Source organism: Nilaparvata lugens, chromosome 6 (genome assembly GCF_014356525.2).
Source record: "Nilaparvata lugens isolate BPH chromosome 6, ASM1435652v1, whole genome shotgun sequence".
In the NCBI taxonomy this organism is placed as follows: Eukaryota; Metazoa; Arthropoda; class Insecta; order Hemiptera; family Delphacidae; genus Nilaparvata; species Nilaparvata lugens.
The window spans coordinates 23,757,859-23,777,785 of NC_052509.1; the positions used below are offsets into that span (position 1 = coordinate 23,757,859).

The following is a 19,927-nucleotide window of genomic DNA, read 5'->3' on the forward strand; positions in this document are numbered from 1 at the left end:
AGGCTGGTTTTCGGGAGAGTTATTCAACGGTAGATAACATTTTCAATTTGATGGCAATTATCAGAATGAGGCTTGCAGTCAAGAGGCAGAAAGTCTATGCTTTCTTTGTCGATTATTCAGCTGCATTCGATCGAATTGACAGACATTCGTTGTTTCTCAAATTGTCAGAAATGAGAATTTCCACAAAAATGCTAAGAATCCTCCAAGCTATTTATTCAAACTCCACAGCGAGAGTCTGGAGTCAAGAGGGTCTTTCAGATGCATTTGAAACTAATACTGGCGTGAAGCAAGGCTGTCTGCTGAGCCCCCTACTGTTTGCATTGTTCCTAAACGATTTAGAGGAGAATATGGAGGGGGGTGTGAAGCTGAATGACACAAATATAAGAATACTTGCCTATGCTGATGACATTGTACTTCTTGCATCAAATAAATTAGATTTGAAAAAGATGATCACAGCATTAGAGGAATATTGCAGAAGATGGAACCTACTTGTCAACCTTGATAAATCCAAGATAGTGATTTTTAGAAACGGTGGAAAACAAGGAAGGCATGAGAAATGGTGTTACAAAGGAAAACCAATCGAAGTTGTCAATTCTTACAAGTATCTAGAAATAAATCTGACGTCAAGACTTTCAATGACACTGCATTTCAGAGAGAGATTGGCCTCGGCGAAAATGGCATTAAGTCTGTTTAATAACCTGTTGTTGAACAATGCTATTACATTCGAAGCAAAGCTGAAGGTGTTTGAAGCGGTTGTCCGATCCATAATGTGCTATGGTGCTCAGGTGTGGGGAAGCAGGATGTTCGACTTGGTGGAGAGTATACAATGGGTTTTCATAAGAAAAGTGTTTAGTCTGCCAACATATTCTCCCAAACTTGCCATGCTTCTAGAGACTGGACTACAGCCAATTTTTCTACATACTCTGAGGCTACACTTTGGATTTGTCAAAAGATGCTTGAAGTTATCAGAGGATAGATATCCAAAATGTATAATGGAGGAGATGATCAGTAAAGAAGCGTTTATGTTTGAGGATTGGCGGAAACTGGAGGAATTATTCAGCATCTCATTGGATGGCATCAGAGATGGAAGTTTGAATACAGACCAAGTTTTAACAACAATAGGAGAAAAACTGTATGATCAACAGGTTCAGCAAGTCGTAGCTAGTCAACGTTACCCTTTTCGGAGCCAGCTCAGTCATAGCAATGAATACGTGTCCGAGGAGTATGACTTCAAATTAATTAAGTGGTTCTTCAAGGCTAGGAATGAACTCATACAATTGAACAAATATTCCTACACGCGAAGCAGCAAACTTTGTTCTTTGTGCAACTTGAAGGAAGAAGAGGATATTGTTCATTTCATTGGCAAGTGCCCTATTCTTGGTTTCTACAGGCGAAAGCATCTGGGAAAATCGTGTCTTCCTTGGTCAGAGATGAAAACGCTTTTGAATGGTGAGAACTGGCTGAAAGTGAGTGGGTACTGTGCGGATGAATGCCAATATACAGCAATATGTTTTTGAGTTAACTAAACTTAAAACATCGGGATCTGGGAATCAAGCCTAGCATCAAATAACCTATAATCAAACCTAGATTCATAAACAAAAATATAATAATATTATAATATCAGTTTCAGATATTATCTTATTCAGAGAATACAATCCAAATTGTTGTGTTATTGATTATATTTTTCTGGTGTTACCAGTGCAGACTTCCATACCGTATCAAAGAAATAATTTCTCTCTAGGGGTGTTGTACCAATTGAAATGAATGAGCTCTTGTATAAGAAGAATAATAAAGATCCACGTCGAAATCTATGACGAACAACGATAACAATACCACTCTTTTTATAAAAATCTAATCTCACTCACCTTATTATTATGTTCATAATCAAATCCGGATACTAGCACAGCAATGAAGAGCATAGAGAAGGTGAGTGGTCTCCATGACCCGGCCATGTTGTGACGAGAGGCTCTCGCCGTCACTTTGACTGTCCCGAAACTGCGGACAACCGCCAATGTGACTGAGACTGACCGCCACCACTCTCAAACATCACCTCCCTCCAGTTTCCTTCAGACATGTGTTTATTGAATCATCGTCTGTATGACCACCATCTATTCAACACAGCTGTTCAGTGTACTAGTCTTGTTCCCAATTACCATCATCTATTCATACCGTATATGAATGATATATCATTACCATCTCTATCTATAGTACGGTTCATATAAATATTAGGCTACTACCTGTATACAGTTATATGTATCTCTATTTGAACTACCTACCTAGTCGAGCTTGTATACCACCTCCTCTAGGAGTCTAAAAGAATTGATAATTCCAAATCAAATCAATTTATTTTCCATTTTTTACAGTATATACACAGCATGAAGTTACCATATTTCCAGAAATAATTACAAGATAACTAAAAAATCACAATCATACCCTGAAGAACATTACAAAAAATCATTCAATGGAAAATAATCTCAAAGGTTACAAAAACCTGTTTGGGCCGAAAAAAGGAAGTGTTACAGTTAACACAAAGCAAATAAGAAAGAGAGAAAACAAAAAAATGAAACTAAAAAGACAAGAAAAAAAGGAAAGAGAACTTTAGTATCAGTTTAACATTATAAAAATACTAACAATATTATACTATACACAATAACATTAAAAAAAATGTCGCGCTTACCAGTTGTAAAAAGTGTACTACTGTGCAGGCCTGCAGTTCAAACAATGTTGTTATAATAACCAGAAACATTTTCATGTATCTATATGTTCCATCTACATCCAGAAATTATGTTGTAACATAACAATTCAATTATCATAAACAAAGAGATCATACCACTATATTTTCAACATCAGTAATGAGCTCTGTGCACAGTTAGAATATAGATTGAGTTGAAATTTAGATAGAATAAAATACAGTACTAGTCAATTGATAAAGAAATAATTTCATAGTACTTTTTTCATCAAACCTTTTTATAACTAACCGAAGCTAGTGTTGTATTTTATATGAGAAGTTTTGAAGAAAAATTGATGTTATGAAATTATTCCTTTATTAACTAAAAAAATTCAATTAACCCTATTGAAATACTTTATTAGACAGTATTAGTCATTTAAGCTTAGAGAACATTTTATTAGAATCCTCTATCTACTATTCTTTCTACCAATTCAATAAGGGTAAAAAAATACAACTCTGATCATTTTCACTCGTACTTTCTTGGTTCATTTTCCCTTTAACTGGGATGAGACAAATAAATTCGTTATTCTTATCAATATGAAAGTTTCAACTTTCCTTTTTCCTTCAATTGAAATATTTTTCTTTTATCCTTCATGTAATTCCTTCAAACTTTATTCTTATAATTCTTATATCAAGCACCTAACAATAAAACTTTGAAGAACGGAATTCTTTCTTCTTTCCTTCCAATTCAAATATATTTTTTCTTTCTTCCTACAATCAACTTTATATCACTTCTCCCTAATGTTTATGATCATGCATCCTTACTACCTCATCATTGGTCGTCACAATAAATATTGGTTTCACGGAGGTTTTTATTATAGAGATTTCTTCGAGATGGATCTAATCCCATACGAATAATAGAAAATACTATTTGAATAAAGAATTATCAATTTAAATACAATCCCACTTCCCTTCGTCAAAATCTCGTTAAATTTCTCAGTTTAACTTATTGTCTGAGCCATTATAGAAATATAAAACATGAATGATATTCTGATCTCTTGAGTTCAGTTAGCAAATAATCCTTTCCAGTGAGAGGAAACAAAATACATACATGTTGATGAATGAACTATGCAATATTTCTCTCAATAAATAGATAATGATCATTGCCATCTATGCCGATCACAAGCTAGCAGAAACAGTTGACCATTCACTATTTTGGCTGATAGGCGACCATTTATGTGGATGTGGCTCGTGTTGCTCATCCCAATAGCACATGGCTCAATCTTCTTTCTTGTAGACTAAACTTTGTTGCTCAATAACGCTCTCAATTCTCAACCGCGCTTGTCTTGGATTGCTCCAACTATTAATTTTCGAATATAGAAACAACGATGGGCTGAAAACACCATTTAACATGCCCTGAGTCCTTGAATGAAATGTGTGCGTTCATGTGAATTTATTTACACACACACGCTGCATGCTGTGCAATGTTTATGAATGTTTAGGATCTAGCACAATCCAAACTATGGAGTGCATTGATTGGGAGAATCTAATAATATCCCAAGTCCGATGTCTTCAACTGATAACCCAATTCAGTCTCCAGAGCAATTATGTATTGAGATTATGCTTGATGCAATCCCACATAGATGCAAGTTTTTGTTGTTTTATCCATTTAATCATTGAAAAATAATTCTGGAAATATTAAATATTATAATGGAATAGATATAAATTATTTACCAACATTGAAAGAATAAGACTTTGATATTGTCAATACAATACCACAGCATCTCATACCATACAATCAAATATTTACCAACAGTTTCCAAGTATCTTGATCGGTCATGAAATATAGTAACTCTGAACAGAAAAAAGCAATCTTCAAAATTTTTACTCCATTTATGGTTTAAAATGGTTTTACTCGGAAAAAAGAAAGGTTTCTTTGAAAGCTTGATCCATCATGAAATAATAGACTTTGAGGATAGTCCCTACCACTATTCTCACTTGTAACCCTGGCACGGTATAAGTTTTCCGGTCTGTGTAAATCGTCCCATTTCTCATAAATCTTAATAATTATTTTACATTCTCCATTCTAAAACATTCGTAATTTTCAATATCTGTTTCAATTTCCAATCCAGTCTCTTTTTTCTCGAATAAGTCTGCAAAAATCGCAAGCAAGGTTCATAATAATAAACTCTGTTAGAAAATGTAATAAAGTCAGTTTTTAATAAAAAAACAAAGCAGATTTCGATATTGTTGATAAATGAACAAATTATTAATGTAAAACTAGGAAAACATTATAGGGTGAAAACATTGTGGAGCGGTGAAGCGTTAGAGGATAGTGAAGAAGGCAGCTGTTATGCATGTATCTATAATGTCTCCACTTCCTTCTGCCATAAGTAAAAAAGTATCCTCCCTCGATGCTTCTACCTTCTACTATATCTTTGCAGCTTCACTAAGTTTTGACCCTTAATAACATAAGTATTCATTAACTTAAAAAGAATCAACCAAGTCAAGTTAGAATAATGTCTCTACAAATAATATAGTATATGAATATTTACAATAATTTACTATGCTATAAAAATATATAATAATGAATGACTAGACATCCTCGTCCTTGTGTTTTATTCTTAATTAAATAAAAGCTTATTAAAATAATATATCTCAAACCAAAATTCATATTTACAAGTAGGTACCTTTCAGACTACTATCTATTTAATATTTACAATAGTAATATCGAATTATCGGGAATTATTAGCCAGAATGAAAGTAGCTTAATATGTTTTTAAAATATTGCTTAAATATATATATATATATATATATATATATATATATAAAATATTATATATGTATCTAATCATGTGCATTAGAAATGTACAGTAAATTGTACAAGAATCGCGAGCAAATACTTTAATATAGTAATATTTTTTATAGTCATAATTCCAATGAAAACAAGATGGATAACCAACAACGAAATATTTTAAATTTGATAAGATTAAATGAAAAATAAGTACACTGAGGCCAAATATTAACAATGGATGATGCAGTCATAACTTGATAGCAGTTTTTTTACATGAAGATTTTATTTTCTTCTGCAGCCCTCACATCCATTATCCAATCATTAACTCTCAATATTATTGCACATTCTTAATATTCTCGAATAAAGATAAATTGATTTATTAATTCAGAAGAATAAAATATTTGTTCTATAAATATTCGTTGATGGTTGATAATCCTTTATTCGAATAGAACCAAGCCAAATCTTAACTTAATCATTCTGAGCCTAGAAATGAGACATTCTAGCTGTGATGACATTCTATTTGTTGTAAGTTAATCATACGCACTCTATACAGTCCAGTACATTCACTCATATAATCACATTATCGCATACACACTTGAAGCTACTCTATTACAAAACACAAATATATTTTCTTATATTGTACTAAGAAGGTCACTTCTATTATCATAATTGCGAACTGATAATATTTCCCATTTTAAGATACTTTTCTCATTCTGATAATTCAATTTCAATGAACTGAGTACACCATCTCATTCCACTGTAACTGATTTAACCAGCAGGTAGCTGCCAAATAACTATGGCAGCAGTAATCAAAACATCAATAGAAAGAGATCAGATTATGTAGAGTGTGGATTGAGTTTCCTCAAGGCCAATTTGTTTTTTGTTAACATTATATATCTTATTCTTATTTTAATCCTATTCATCCGTTTTCAATAACAGTACGTTGACTTTACACCATGGATTCAACCAACATCTTCGCCTATCAAATGCATTAATAGGAAAATATACATTTATTGAAGGAGAGAATTAATTTATCTTGTGAAGGTATATAATACGGTTTAATCAATTAATTCTGAACCAAAATGAATAAGCTTTCTTCTAACTTTTTTAAGATGTATTTGAATATTATCAGTAGGTATAGTGTTTTAATTTTCTCATTTTTTCCTAGTTTTTGAAATTAGTACTAAAGTAATCTTTTACGTTAGTCAATGAATTTATCTTTTCTGTACAACGTATAGAATGCAACGTATGCAAAAAATATGCAACCATTATTCAAAATACCTACACCCTCAACTTGAAATTCCCAACTCTCAAGATTTGTGTATTGAAATCTCATTTTGAGTTACTCAAAAAGAAAATCATTATGAATGATTAAAAATGTCAACTACCGGTTTGCAAATAATCAATGACAAAAACAAATTACTTGTCTTCAACTACATAAAAATATTCTTTCTTCACTTCTGTTATCAAGAATCTGCAATCGTACAACCTTCTGAGAGAATTCGTTTCCTCTCAAGTTATCATATTAACACTCAAATCAAAGGTTGGGTTCACAAAAATGATTGTCCTCTCTTTTAAGATTGAAAACTTTTGGAAGAGTTGTTGGAAAAAACTATTTAATCTATTGGATTCAACTTGGAGAATTCAACATCAACACCATCTACAAACTCATGACTACTTAGACCGTTATGCTCATACTCCAACGATTTCAATCTTTTTCATCCTCATACTTTGGTTAGTTTTGAGTCTCGATTACTCGTTCCTTAGTAGGAGCCCCACTCGCACAATCTTTGTGGTTTACAATACTTTGATGAGCTCTATCTTACATTTTATGCATAGAGAATCATAAAATTTCAATAGCATGTAGTATGTGTGTATTATGCTACCGTCAATCGCACAATGTATGTGCGACATTTGCCGCCAGTACGAGTAGCCGCGATCCACTGCTGCCAACTGTGGGTTTGACGCAGGACGATTCCTCGTGTTTGTAGAGATAGGACTTGAGCGCAAAGGCTTTGCCACACCTGGAGCACCGGTACGGCTTGGAGCCTGAGTGAGTTTGCACGTGCGCGCGCAGGTTCGACTTGTCGGCAAACGCTTTGCCGCACTCTAAGCATTTGAATGGCTTTTCCCCTAGAATCAGAAAAAATATAGATAATAAGCTATCAATTCCTGTGTAGTGATAAATCGATTCTTGAGAAACAAAAATACTTCAAATATTCACAAATAATTGTTCATTGAAATATTGGAATACTAAAATTTGTGTTTATTTGTAAGATGTAATTGATAGGCAATATACATGACAAAAAAGAATAAATAATTGAGCAAACTAGCTTTCTGCCTGGACTCTCCAAGTTCAATCCACAAATCTGTCAATATTCATTCGTAGGCCTAGTTGTAATATGGTGTAATTATTGTTGATACATTTTGTAATGTCTAGTGGAGATTCGATATATCTTACATTGAAATGTGAGACATTTGGAAACCTTTTATAAGTTGTCTCAACTTTCAGTTTTTGAAAATACTATTTTTATAGATGAATCTATTCATTCACGACCTCTTCTTCAACAACGCACCTTTGACAATGAACCCCTAGTGGGCATAGTTCTTAGCAGAAAATAAATGTGGAATAAATAATTACTAATAACAAGAAGATATATTGTATGAATAATCCTACCACAACCCATCTGAACAATATAGTCTCTACAACCAGAATCATCTCCAATCACGCTAATCGAAAAATAAATATTTAAAAGAAATACCGTAACGTAAGTTGAGAGAAAATATTGCTTCTCTTTTTATTGGTAGAATTCGTTCATTTTACTTGAAAGATCAAAGAGACACCTTGAAAATTATTAGCTGAATTTGAAAGCTAGTCAGAAAACTATAGAAAAACTTACAGCTGCTTATTAGCATTCCTCATGAAAATAGCATGGAAGCTTCTCATTTAACCAATTCTGACAGTGCGAAGTGAATTTTAATAGAATTCCGAAAAGAATTGGTTATAATAATGAAGAAATTGATGAAACATTAAAGCCGATTAAAGTGTGAAACTTAGCTGGATCCCGAGCTCGGAAACCTGCCTTAAAAACGTAAGACCATACAAAACTCAACTAAATTTGAAGACTATTATGTAAATTAATAAGAGTTTTGAAAAAAAGTTTTTGTAAGCTAATAATTAGTGGAAGAATCATTTCGGGTCAAGAAAATTACTCAGAAATTTTGCGAATTAGTCTATCTGAATAAATAGTTGTTGGGTAATTATTTTTGCACGAACCAGTGTGAGTTCTGAGATGGCCCTGCAGCAGCCAAGGCCGCGAGAAGCACTTGCCGCAAGCGGGGCAGCGACAGGCCTGGTTGTGTGTGCGCACATGCATGCTGTATGCCGGCATGGACACGTAGAGCTTGCCACACTGCGGGTGCGGGCAGCGACGTGCCTTCTTGTCGTCGGGGGCGCGGTGTGTCTGTCGGTGACGAGCCAGGTTGCTTGACGTGCTGTATCGCTTGCCGCACGACATGCACTCGTGGCTGCCCTGCGAGGCTGCTTGCTCCGCGTGTGCCTCTGTGCTGCGTCTCTGTGCCAAGTGAAACTTTCATGAGTAATTTGAATTAATGGAGGACCATTATTGTATCGTAGATGCTGATATGTATTTATTTTGAAAATCTTATGGTGCGTCAGAGGGATTGAGAAAGTATCCCTTTTACTTTGTGGATGCGTACAGACTTGAACACACGCATTTCATTTTTCATTAGCTGATGCTGAGTTTATTATATCTATATCTTACTGTATCTGTACAAAAACAGATATAATAAGCTCAGCATCAGCTGATGCAAATTTAAATGCGCATGTTCATGGCGCTCAAGTCTGTACGCATCTTTACAATATTCTTCCTAATACATAGAATGGTTGTAAGTTATAACTTAAAAATTAGAATAATCGATCAGTTTTAGATCAATCTCATATATACGTTTACAAAAAATATATATTAGCATCGATGAGGACCATCGTTTATATCGATCATCACAATAATGTACCACAGTGCAAATGCAATATAATTGTCATTATCCTCATTGTTCGGAAGCTGGATAGAGTGCAGTACACTCAAATAAATGAACAATAATTAATAATGGTTTTGTGCTGCATCTCTGTTGCAAGTGGACATCTTGTGAGAAATTCCAATTGGACCATTGTAGGATAACTCCTCATTCCGAGACATAGTATGTACCGTCGTTATTCAGAATTATCATGAATCTTCACATGAATTTTCCAAGGCGAGGATGGTTACTGTTCATGAAATTGAGAAATTGGAATCCTAGAAAAATCTATTTATTTTAAGATCAAACTGTTGATTCATACTATTAAGTAAAAACCATCTTATTTATATGAATTATGCATCTTCTGCAGAATGAAAAATAAAATGTTGAATTCAATTTTCAGAGGAAAGCAGTTTGCTGAGAAAATGTGTGTTTCATGATATTCAGACTTTCCCTTCTAGAGGGTGTTGATGTGAGAAGATTCAATGTTTTTCCCTGAAACTCTATGAAAACGTTCCTTGACCTTATCATAGATCTTAATTTAATAATGATCATGGAAGGATAAGAGTTCTCGAAAGAATTGTGAACTTTCAAGGGTAAAGCCGCTTATGTTGGCTAAGCCGCTCAAGTTTTCTGACAAGGAAAAAAAGTATGTATGATAGTTTGTATTAATCGTCATAATAATGTAATGAATAAATCATTCAATAACATTGCCATTGTTTTCTTTGTTTAGAAGCTGGTTAGAGTGGAGTACTATCAAATAAAGAAACAAGCTTGATAACGTTACCATAACATGAAAAATATAGAAATGGTTTTGGTAAACAATAAAAATTTTAAATAGTTAATATTGTCAGTAAGAGCCCAACGGGTGGTTTGCAAAAAGTATCATACAAATGGAGAAATCAATTAGATAGCCTGAGAATCTACTTTCTTATCAATACCTACTCAATACCATTTTTTGACGTTATTTTATTCCTCACACTTCGACATGTCAAAAAATCTATTTTCAAGATATTAAGTGAGTGGAAATGACGTCAAAACATGTTGCGAGAAAAAATATAGTTGAAAAAAGGGTACCGGTAGGCCTACTTTGATTTTTACAGAGTGAGGGATATTATTAATGAAATTAATATCATATTTCAACCCACTATGTGCTTTACAAGAAGCACTCATGTGGTAGGAATCCAGGATTTCTGTACAGTAGGCTATTCCCGTTCTCTGTTTGGCTGAGTTATTTTTATGCTTACGTTATACTTTCTTGTTTATGTTTGTACTTAATACTGACATTGGGCAAGTCGGACGCAAATACATGTCCATCGGCAGCAGCTGCAGCAAGGGAGACCTCAGCCAATTGTGTGAGGTTGTACAACTCATCGGGGCAATCAGCTGCTACAGCGTGCTCTGCGATTATTTCATCTGCAAACAGGACATATTTATTGATTCCTCTTGTAGAAAATTAGTATTTTTATAAAACTTACATAATAGCTTTAAAAAATTGAGCTGAAAATAGTTATTTGGTTCTGGTTGAGGAGTGATTCCATCAGAAGAATCAGAACCTATTGGTGAGTGGTAATTTCTAGACTTAAACAAACTCTTATGAAATATAACTTCACCGACACATAGGTGATAATTTGATGAATAATCACTCAGAGAGGCTACAACAAGTGTTTCAAAACAGTTTTCGACAGTATCATTGATAATCTTAGTAGGGGTGCCCCTCACTACACCAAGGTGGACGCCCCCCATCCCCCCTCATCTGGTTGCAGTCTGCGCCCAAACACTGTGGACAGTGGACACCCCGGTTTTTAGCATACAAGTCAATCGCTTGCAATTGCATTTTATTTCGACTTCCAGAATAGTTCATTAGCCTATAGCAAATGGAATTCTCAATGATTTCATATAACCTTAGAAGAAACCGCAACCCGCAACGTAGTGGAATCGGCCGATTGAGAGAGTTATAGAAGAAATATTAGTAGAAGAAGATGAATGATTCTTATCTGGATAAAAGTACTTGGAAACGTTAGATAACTATAACCCTTCAAATAACTATAGACGTTTTGATAATTTGATTGATTCTGTATTTGTAATTTGTGAATACCTGATGTGATAATACAGTGGACTAATAGTTTGAGCGAATGATCAATGATGTGAAGAGTAATTTTAAAGTATACTTGAAATAAATGGATTTGATGCTGTTTCTGGCACTCATTAAGATTTGCTTTTAGAAGATTGACGATTTTCTCATCTAGAAAGCTTTCAGAAAAACTATTTTGAGCTGATTGGAACAAGATCATCCTCTGGTGGAAAACACAAATGGGAAGTAAAAGATTGATCTTGGAAGTTTTAAAAATGACACCAAAAAGTAGCAATAGAAAATCACTGATAAAGTAGGCCTATTAATAATATATTCAATAGTTATGAATTCACATGGTTTTTGAACCATATGGAATACCCGGCAATGGAAGTATTATATAAAACATAGGAATGTATTAAAAATTTTGTGATAAACTACTCTTCTACTAATGGAAGAGTCCACAAACATACAGGAGAAAGGGAGAGAGGAAATAGAAGTTTTATAGGTCTGGAACGTGGAAGAATCGAAGTAGAGATTGTTTGTTGGCGAGTTAAATCGAGATGGTGGCATTAGCAGGTGGATGAAGGCAGAGCAAACAAGTGGCAGGAGGCATCATGAGAGCAGTGAGTGGTTTCTGGCACACGTCCCAAAATTATTCTCAAAACGCCTCACTAACTTTCGACTCTCGCCAGACGTTCGAATCAAAGTCGTTTAGAAACTACACCTCGCTTTGTGTTCACCATCAATTATTACAAAAATATTTCTTCTATAAAGTGGTAAATATTACCACTTCTCATGGTATAGATTTTATTATTCTTAATTACAATAATCAAAATTGAACAAATCAAGAGGTATAGAGAGATGGTGATCTCTGAATAGAGGGGAATCATCGAGAAAAAAGCCAATTACATTCATAGATTTCGTTATGAATAAAAAAATATAAAACGGTGAGTTACAAAAAAAAGATTGACAACCAAAAACGTGATTCGCAGAGATTTGCGTGATAGAAGTTTCATCACATTGGATCATCAGCAAATGCCTTAAAATGGTAGTCGATAGTTATTCGCATTAACGGGAGGTTGTAAATTTCATCAATGATGAAAATTTCTTTCTGAATCTCCTAAAACTCGTTCGAATACCATAATTGAATCACTGAAACATTCTCAACAATCATTTATCACATAATATAATATTTAATATTATATATCGAGTACGGTAAGCCCTATGAAGCGTGTGTCTACATGAGGGTTGTAGAGAGTCCGGCCTGTGATCAGGCTTCTTCCATGTGTTCATAAAGTGTGATCCAACAAATCTCACAATTAAATATGTCCTGTTTATAATAGGCATGAATATTTTAGACGTTGTTTGCACAAGTCCAAATACCGAACTACAAGACCAATCTTCATTTCGAAGATCAACAGAACTTCATCCAGCTGTACTATTTCTTTGTGAAAAGGAATTAATGACAAGTTTAAATCGCTGAGGAACATATAATACAGCCAAAGGTTTATTGGAATTAACATGAATCACAAGTCATGGTCATGTTTTATTAGCTTAGCTCAACAAATAAAATTGTTTATTGGCTTTAAGATGTTGAAGATATTTTTGCATTACGGTCCAATCGCAAAGAGTTTAGCTGTAGTTGTGAACTTGATTTAAGTATATTATAGTATAAGTGTATAAGTTTATAAGTATGTAGTGGAATCTATTAATCCATTTAATGAAATAAATAATTAAATGGAATAAATAGATAGATGGGAAAAGAGTAATTCTGCTACACAACCCTTTACATTTCCTAAAAATAAATGATATGAATTACAAAATAGAGCGAGAGTATCATAATGGATGATTAACTTATTTTTAAATTAATAGAATATCCACTGACTAACCTGTTGCTGTCGTGGGTGGATACAGGGCCGCAGGCGTTTCAGTGTAGCGCCGGTGTGTGAAGAGAAACGCTCTAGGCATGGCAGCCACTTGCAGCAGACTGCATGCAGCTCGAGCATCAAACAATACACTAACCCTGTGCAATACTGCTGCGTACAAGGCTGCAGCCCACTGCTAATGTCTAGTGACTTTCGACTACTGACAGGGAGGAATGAGTATGTTCTGTTCTCAGGGGCAGCCAACATCTTGGTCCGTGTAAAAATAGCATCCCTAAGACAGAAAACAACGTGTGACGTCACCACACGCGTGCCGGCAACACGGCAAGTGGTCGGAACCCCTTCGCCCCTCGCATCGCAAGACACGGCACGCGTTCTAAAGACACGTGTTGCCTGTGGAGGAGACGAAACTTATTTTCTGTGGTGTGGCTGAGTCTAACAACCGGTGGTGGTTGGCTTCCAGGCGGGAGTCCCTCCCTGGCTTGTGAGGGGAGCCTAGAAATAAATGTCGTGTATACTGCAGATTGATATACTTGAGTCTTGGTGCTTGTCTTAGAAGCTGTTAACACGTGGTGATGACTTTTTTGATTGAGGGTTCATTTTCGCTCAGAGATCCCTGTGATAGAAACTAAGACTGCGTATATTTGAAACATGCACTTCCATGTCATCACTTCGAATAAATGCTGATAATCTGGTTCTCAAAGAGTATTTTCGAAGGTCATTATCAAATACCGTTTAGAAACTACACCTCGCTTTGTGTTCACCATCAATTATTACAAAAATATTTCTTCTATAAAGTGGTAAATATTACCACTTCTCATGGTATAGATTTATTATTCTTAATTACAATAATCAAAATTGAACAAATCAAGAGGTATAGAGAGATGGTGATCTCTGAATAGAGGGGAATCATCGAGAAAAAAGCCAATTACATTCATAGATTTCGTTATGAATAAAAAAATATAAAACGGTGAGTTACAAAAAAAAGATTGACAACCAAAAACGTGATTCGCAGAGATTTGCGTGATAGAAGTTTCATCACATTGGATCATCAGCAAATGCCTTAAAATGGTAGTCGATAGTTATTCGCATTAACGGGAGGTTGTAAATTTCATCAATGATGAAAATTTCTTTCTGAATCTCCTAAAACTCGTTCGAATACCATAATTGAATCACTGAAACATTCTCAACAATCATTTATCACATAATATAATATTTAATATTATATATCGAGTACGGTAAGCCCTATGAAGCGTGTGTCTACATGAGGGTTGTAGAGAGTCCGGCCTGTGATCAGGCTTCTTCCATGTGTTCATAAAGTGTGATCCAACAAATCTCACAATTAAATATGTCCTGTTTATAATAGGCATGAATATTTTAGACGTTGTTTGCACAAGTCCAAATACCGAACTACAAGACCAATCTTCATTTCGAAGATCAACAGAACTTCATCCAGCTGTACTATTTCTTTGTGAAAAGGAATTAATGACAAGTTTAAATCGCTGAGGAACATATAATACAGCCAAAGGTTTATTGGAATTAACATGAATCACAAGTCATGGTCATGTTTTATTAGCTTAGCTCAACAAATAAAATTGTTTATTGGCTTTAAGATGTTGAAGATATTTTTGCATTACGGTCCAATCGCAAAGAGTTTAGCTGTAGTTGTGAACTTGATTTAAGTATATTATAGTATAAGTGTATAAGTTTATAAGTATGTAGTGGAATCTATTAATCCATTTAATGAAATAAATAATTAAATGGAATAAATAGATAGATGGGAAAAGAGTAATTCTGCTACACAACCCTTTACATTTCCTAAAAATAAATGATATGAATTACAAAATAGAGCGAGAGTATCATAATGGATGATTAACTTATTTTTAAATTAATAGAATATCCACTGACTAACCTGTTGCTGTCGTGGGTGGATACAGGGCCGCAGGCGTTTCAGTGTAGCGCCGGTGTGTGAAGAGAAACGCTCTAGGCATGGCAGCCACTTGCAGCAGACTGCATGCAGCTCGAGCATCAAACAATACACTAACCCTGTGCAATACTGCTGCGTACAAGGCTGCAGCCCACTGCTAATGTCTAGTGACTTTCGACTACTGACAGGGAGGAATGAGTATGTTCTGTTCTCAGGGGCAGCCAACATCTTGGTCCGTGTAAAAATAGCATCCCTAAGACAGAAAACAACGTGTGACGTCACCACACGCGTGCCGGCAACACGGCAAGTGGTCGGAACCCCTTCGCCCCTCGCATCGCAAGACACGGCACGCGTTCTAAAGACACGTGTTGCCTGTGGAGGAGACGAAACTTATTTTCTGTGGTGTGGCTGAGTCTAACAACCGGTGGTGGTTGGCTTCCAGGCGGGAGTCCCTCCCTGGCTTGTGAGGGGAGCCTAGAAATAAATGTCGTGTATACTGCAGATTGATATACTTGAGTCTTGGTGCTTGTCTTAGAAGCTGTTAACACGTGGTGATGACTTTTTTGATTGAGGGTTCATTTTCGCTCAGAGATCCCTGTGATAGAAACTAAGACTGCGTATATTTGAAACATGCACTTCCATGTCATCACTTCGAATAAATGCTGATAATCTGGTTCTCAAAGAGTATTTTCGAAGGTCATTATCAAATACCATTCAGATACCGTAGCATTTTGAACAATAAGTGTTTTGTTCAAATACATTGAACACTATTTATATTATGTACTATTAATTATTGTATTGTTATACAATTATTGTTCTTTTAGAAACCATAAAGAATATTATCATTTGTGACTTGAATCACCAGTCAAGTTTGACGTATATTATATTTGTTGGTGATACTTTTAATTTTGATTAGCCTGCTGACCATTGTGATTTGCTTAGGAATGATAGTTATGTGAAAAGTAAATTACACATTTTGTATAAATTAGGACCTTATTGACCTCTAGATCTACTGATATTTTTTATTGTGAATTTCTTAGTTAATATTATTTATTTTTGCCTCATGTCCAGTCAGACCTGGCAAAGATGACTTATCAATTCCCTCCAGATTTTATTAGTATAGATACTGTAATGGAATATTATTCACTATTATAATACTATTTACTTGCTCTCAATGATTTCTCTTTCCAGGATTGCCTGCTTATGTTTATCAGCGAATGGAATAAATAAGTTATCGACATCCACTATCCACTTCCTATTATTGATGGTTATAAATCACTTATGTTATATTATAAATCACTTACTTGTTTCATGCATTATGGAAGAATACTACAATAGCATGCATCAAAATCTTGTTTGACCATTGCGTGATGAGTACCACATCATAAACAGCAATTCCTTCACTTGTGTACAGATCGAAATAGAAGTTAGTGTATTGCAGTGTAGTCTATACATATATTCAACGGCGTATCAGCAGACTCAGTAACCAACACTGCAGGTGAAAGTACCTATTTGATCTTCTCCCTAACATTAATAAAAAATAATTTTGTCAAGATTTAATTCAATTCATAGATTTGATTTCACCTGACATGCTGCGCCTTGAGAAACGTGCTGAAGCATTTATTGAAAAGTTGAATATAGTCTAGATTACTGTATATTCAAATTCGACATAATATAAAAAAATCATGTTTCTGGTGATCTCTCTGGTTTCTAAAAACTTATCTCTCTTCTTGTAAAAATAAGACGGCTTTCCACTTCAGACTTCCATATCCATAATGGATTCATACCTTTCCTATCCATACTGTCTTAAACGGCTTCTAAACGGGAACGTGATTACTACTAGATAAGCTTGTAGTTTCCGCGTTTATAAAACGCAACTCACATTGGAAAATTGCCATTCGCCACAAGATAGCAACTCAGCCCATCATATACAAATACCAATTCGTTAACTTGTTATATCAGAGTGAAGTGTTTTGAACTGGATTTTCAAACCCTTGTATGCAAGTAGTAGCAAGTAATTAGAAATTCTATTTGGAACAAACATTCATCATTCCGTTCATTATATGACAGCATTTGAAAATCTAGTAGTTTAAATTTGCAACGCTATTGATATTGATACATTTCTAGAAAGTTCCTTGAATGTTGTGAATTAATAGTAAGTTTCTAGAATGATGGATTGTTGTGTTTCAATTGAACTGATTCAATTGAAATTTATCAACTTCTATATTAACGGACTAATGAGTACCTCCAGGTAGAGAAAATCTATCTAACCGATGAAATACTCGTTTAAGAAATGTATTTCAATGAGCATTATAATGGAATATAGATCATCAGGATATCCAAATGATTGACTCCTTGTATCTTGAATTAATCTATAATGGTCATGAAGCACTCAAAACTCAACCATCAACACAGTCATCATTCCATAGCTGATAGCTAATTCAATAAAGTTTCACACTTCAATTTATATCTGTGTTCAACACTTGAGCATAATCTTATAGTAATCCAGCTACATTTATGGATTTCAATGTCCTCTAGATCTACTAGTTCACATTTTCGTGGAGAGAAATCAGACCTAGAACAGAAATAATGAGCGCATACAATAATAATTTTGAAGTCGGAAGAAGGCAGGAAGTAAGCTGCAGCTGCAAGAATTTTTCTTAGCTCTTGCTAGTACTGGTTGCATACAGCCTACAGATCAGAGATCGGACCAGCATTTTCTATTTCTGAAGTTTTATTTGGGTGTATTTTTACACCGGAACAACTGTGCCCCCTTCTTAGTACCTCGCCTTCTCCTCGTTCTTTCACTCCTTCTTCTTCCTCCACTCCTTCTTACTCCTCTCTTTCTTCATCTTCTTTCGTGCCTCTACTTACTTGTCAAGTCGATTAACATCGCACATCCAACCACATCCTCTGTACAACCAAATGTTGCGAACGATTTGAAGCAGACTGAATTAGTTGTGGTCGAACTCACTTCATACTGTCAGCGCTGGTTGAATGAGAAGCCTTGGTGTGTTATAATGAATTCTGATAGTAAATCTTAATGTAGCTGTGCAAGTCCCCGGTGACATTTCATCATCACTCTACTTTTATGTCACTCATGTTCTTTGTTGTTATTTTTGTGGTTCATAAACATTTCCCTACTCCAGTAATATTCAACCTGCTTCACAGTGCTAGAATAATTGCACTTTGAAGAAAAGAGGTTACTCAATTACAAAGAAAAAAATACTATATTTTAATATATGTCTAATCTTACTTCACATTATCACAAAATCAATAATTTCCCCCTCCTCCCACTCTGATATAGTATACATTTTTTCCTCTTTGTCTTTGATTGCATCACTTGCCACAACCATATAATTATATTGGGAGGAGGGGGAAATTATTGACTTTGTGATAATGTGATATATTATATAATATTGTGTACTATAATGTAAATTATGGACTGTTGTCTCTTGCTGATCATATAATGATTCTACCTCTAACCAAATATAGTTACCGAACTTCATGAATATTTCTGAATTGCGATGAGAGTAATGATTGAGATCTCTCTACTTGAAGAGTTATTTGTTTCTTCCCATTCCAGAGTAGAAGACGTAAGATTAGTTTGTTTACCTATATTAGACGTATTTGTAGTGAAGGAGAGAATGATGCATAATGACATGTATTATTCAGATAACAGTATGATGCAGTATTATACATGTATTCTTCAGATAACAGATTCAATGTGATTTTGTATTATTCAAATCATAGTATTATGATTCTCATCAGTCCTATATAATATTAATTCAAATTATGTAATATTCAAATCAAATCAAATTTTATTCACCAATTAACAACAGTTTTACAAGAAAATAAATAAATAATCTGTTGTTAAATAATTGGCGTGGCTAGAAAAAGAAATCTTATGCTCTAGCTACGAGTTCAAAACATTCCTTACCTATATTTTAACATGATTTTAGAATTAATACAGCTCCCTATAATATATAATCCAGACCAGTACAATACAGAGAGACAAATCAAAATAAAAAATAATATACTTAATGTAATATAATCAATCTATATATATAAAAGCGAAATGGCACTCACTCACTGACTTACTGACTCACTCACTCACTCACTCGCAGAACTAAAAATCTACCGGACCAAAAACGTTCAAATTTGGTAGGTATGTTCAGTTGGCCCTTTAGAGGCGCACTAAGAAATCTTTTGGCGATATTTTAACTCTAAGGGTGGTTTTTAAGAGTTTTAAGTTTGTCTTTTAGCATGTATATTCTTCTTATTCCAATATCTTAAAATTATAATTGAAATGTCCATACCATATGTTAATATAGAACTATAATCTAGAGAGAGTACCTCTTCGAAACAGTTGTTCTGGTAACTAAATTAAAAATTTTGTCAGGTTGGCATTAAGTTGAGTTGACTTTGTTAGGTTGGCACCAAGTTGAAGATTGAAATTCATTTATCCAGGAGCTCCTAAATATCAATTTATCCAGTATCTCCTAAATACCTATTTAGGAGGTCCTTATTTATCGCGGAAATATAG

At 34.5% G+C, this 19,927-nt stretch overlaps 1 protein-coding gene across 2 annotated transcripts; it reads right to left on the reverse strand.

Moving 5' to 3' along the window:
* Positions 1 to 6,303: 6,303 nt before the first annotated feature.
* LOC111062508 (transcriptional repressor scratch 2) lies at positions 6,304 to 15,585 on the reverse strand. Of its 2 annotated transcripts, none has more exons than XM_039430478.1 (4): positions 15,367 to 15,585; positions 10,783 to 10,913; positions 8,740 to 9,037; positions 6,304 to 7,595 (listed from the first exon to the last, which is right to left on the reverse strand). In XM_039430478.1, the coding sequence occupies exons 1-4, from the start codon at positions 15,443 to 15,445 to the stop codon at positions 7,351 to 7,353; spliced, it is 753 nt and encodes a 250-aa protein (XP_039286412.1). In that variant the 5' UTR covers positions 15,446 to 15,585; the 3' UTR covers positions 6,304 to 7,350. The 2 variants fall into 2 exon arrangements, with proteins under 2 accessions (XP_039286412.1, XP_022205887.2); XM_022350195.2 differs by lacking the exon at positions 15,367 to 15,585 and adding an exon at positions 13,461 to 13,678.
* Positions 15,586 to 19,927: the final 4,342 nt, after the last annotated feature.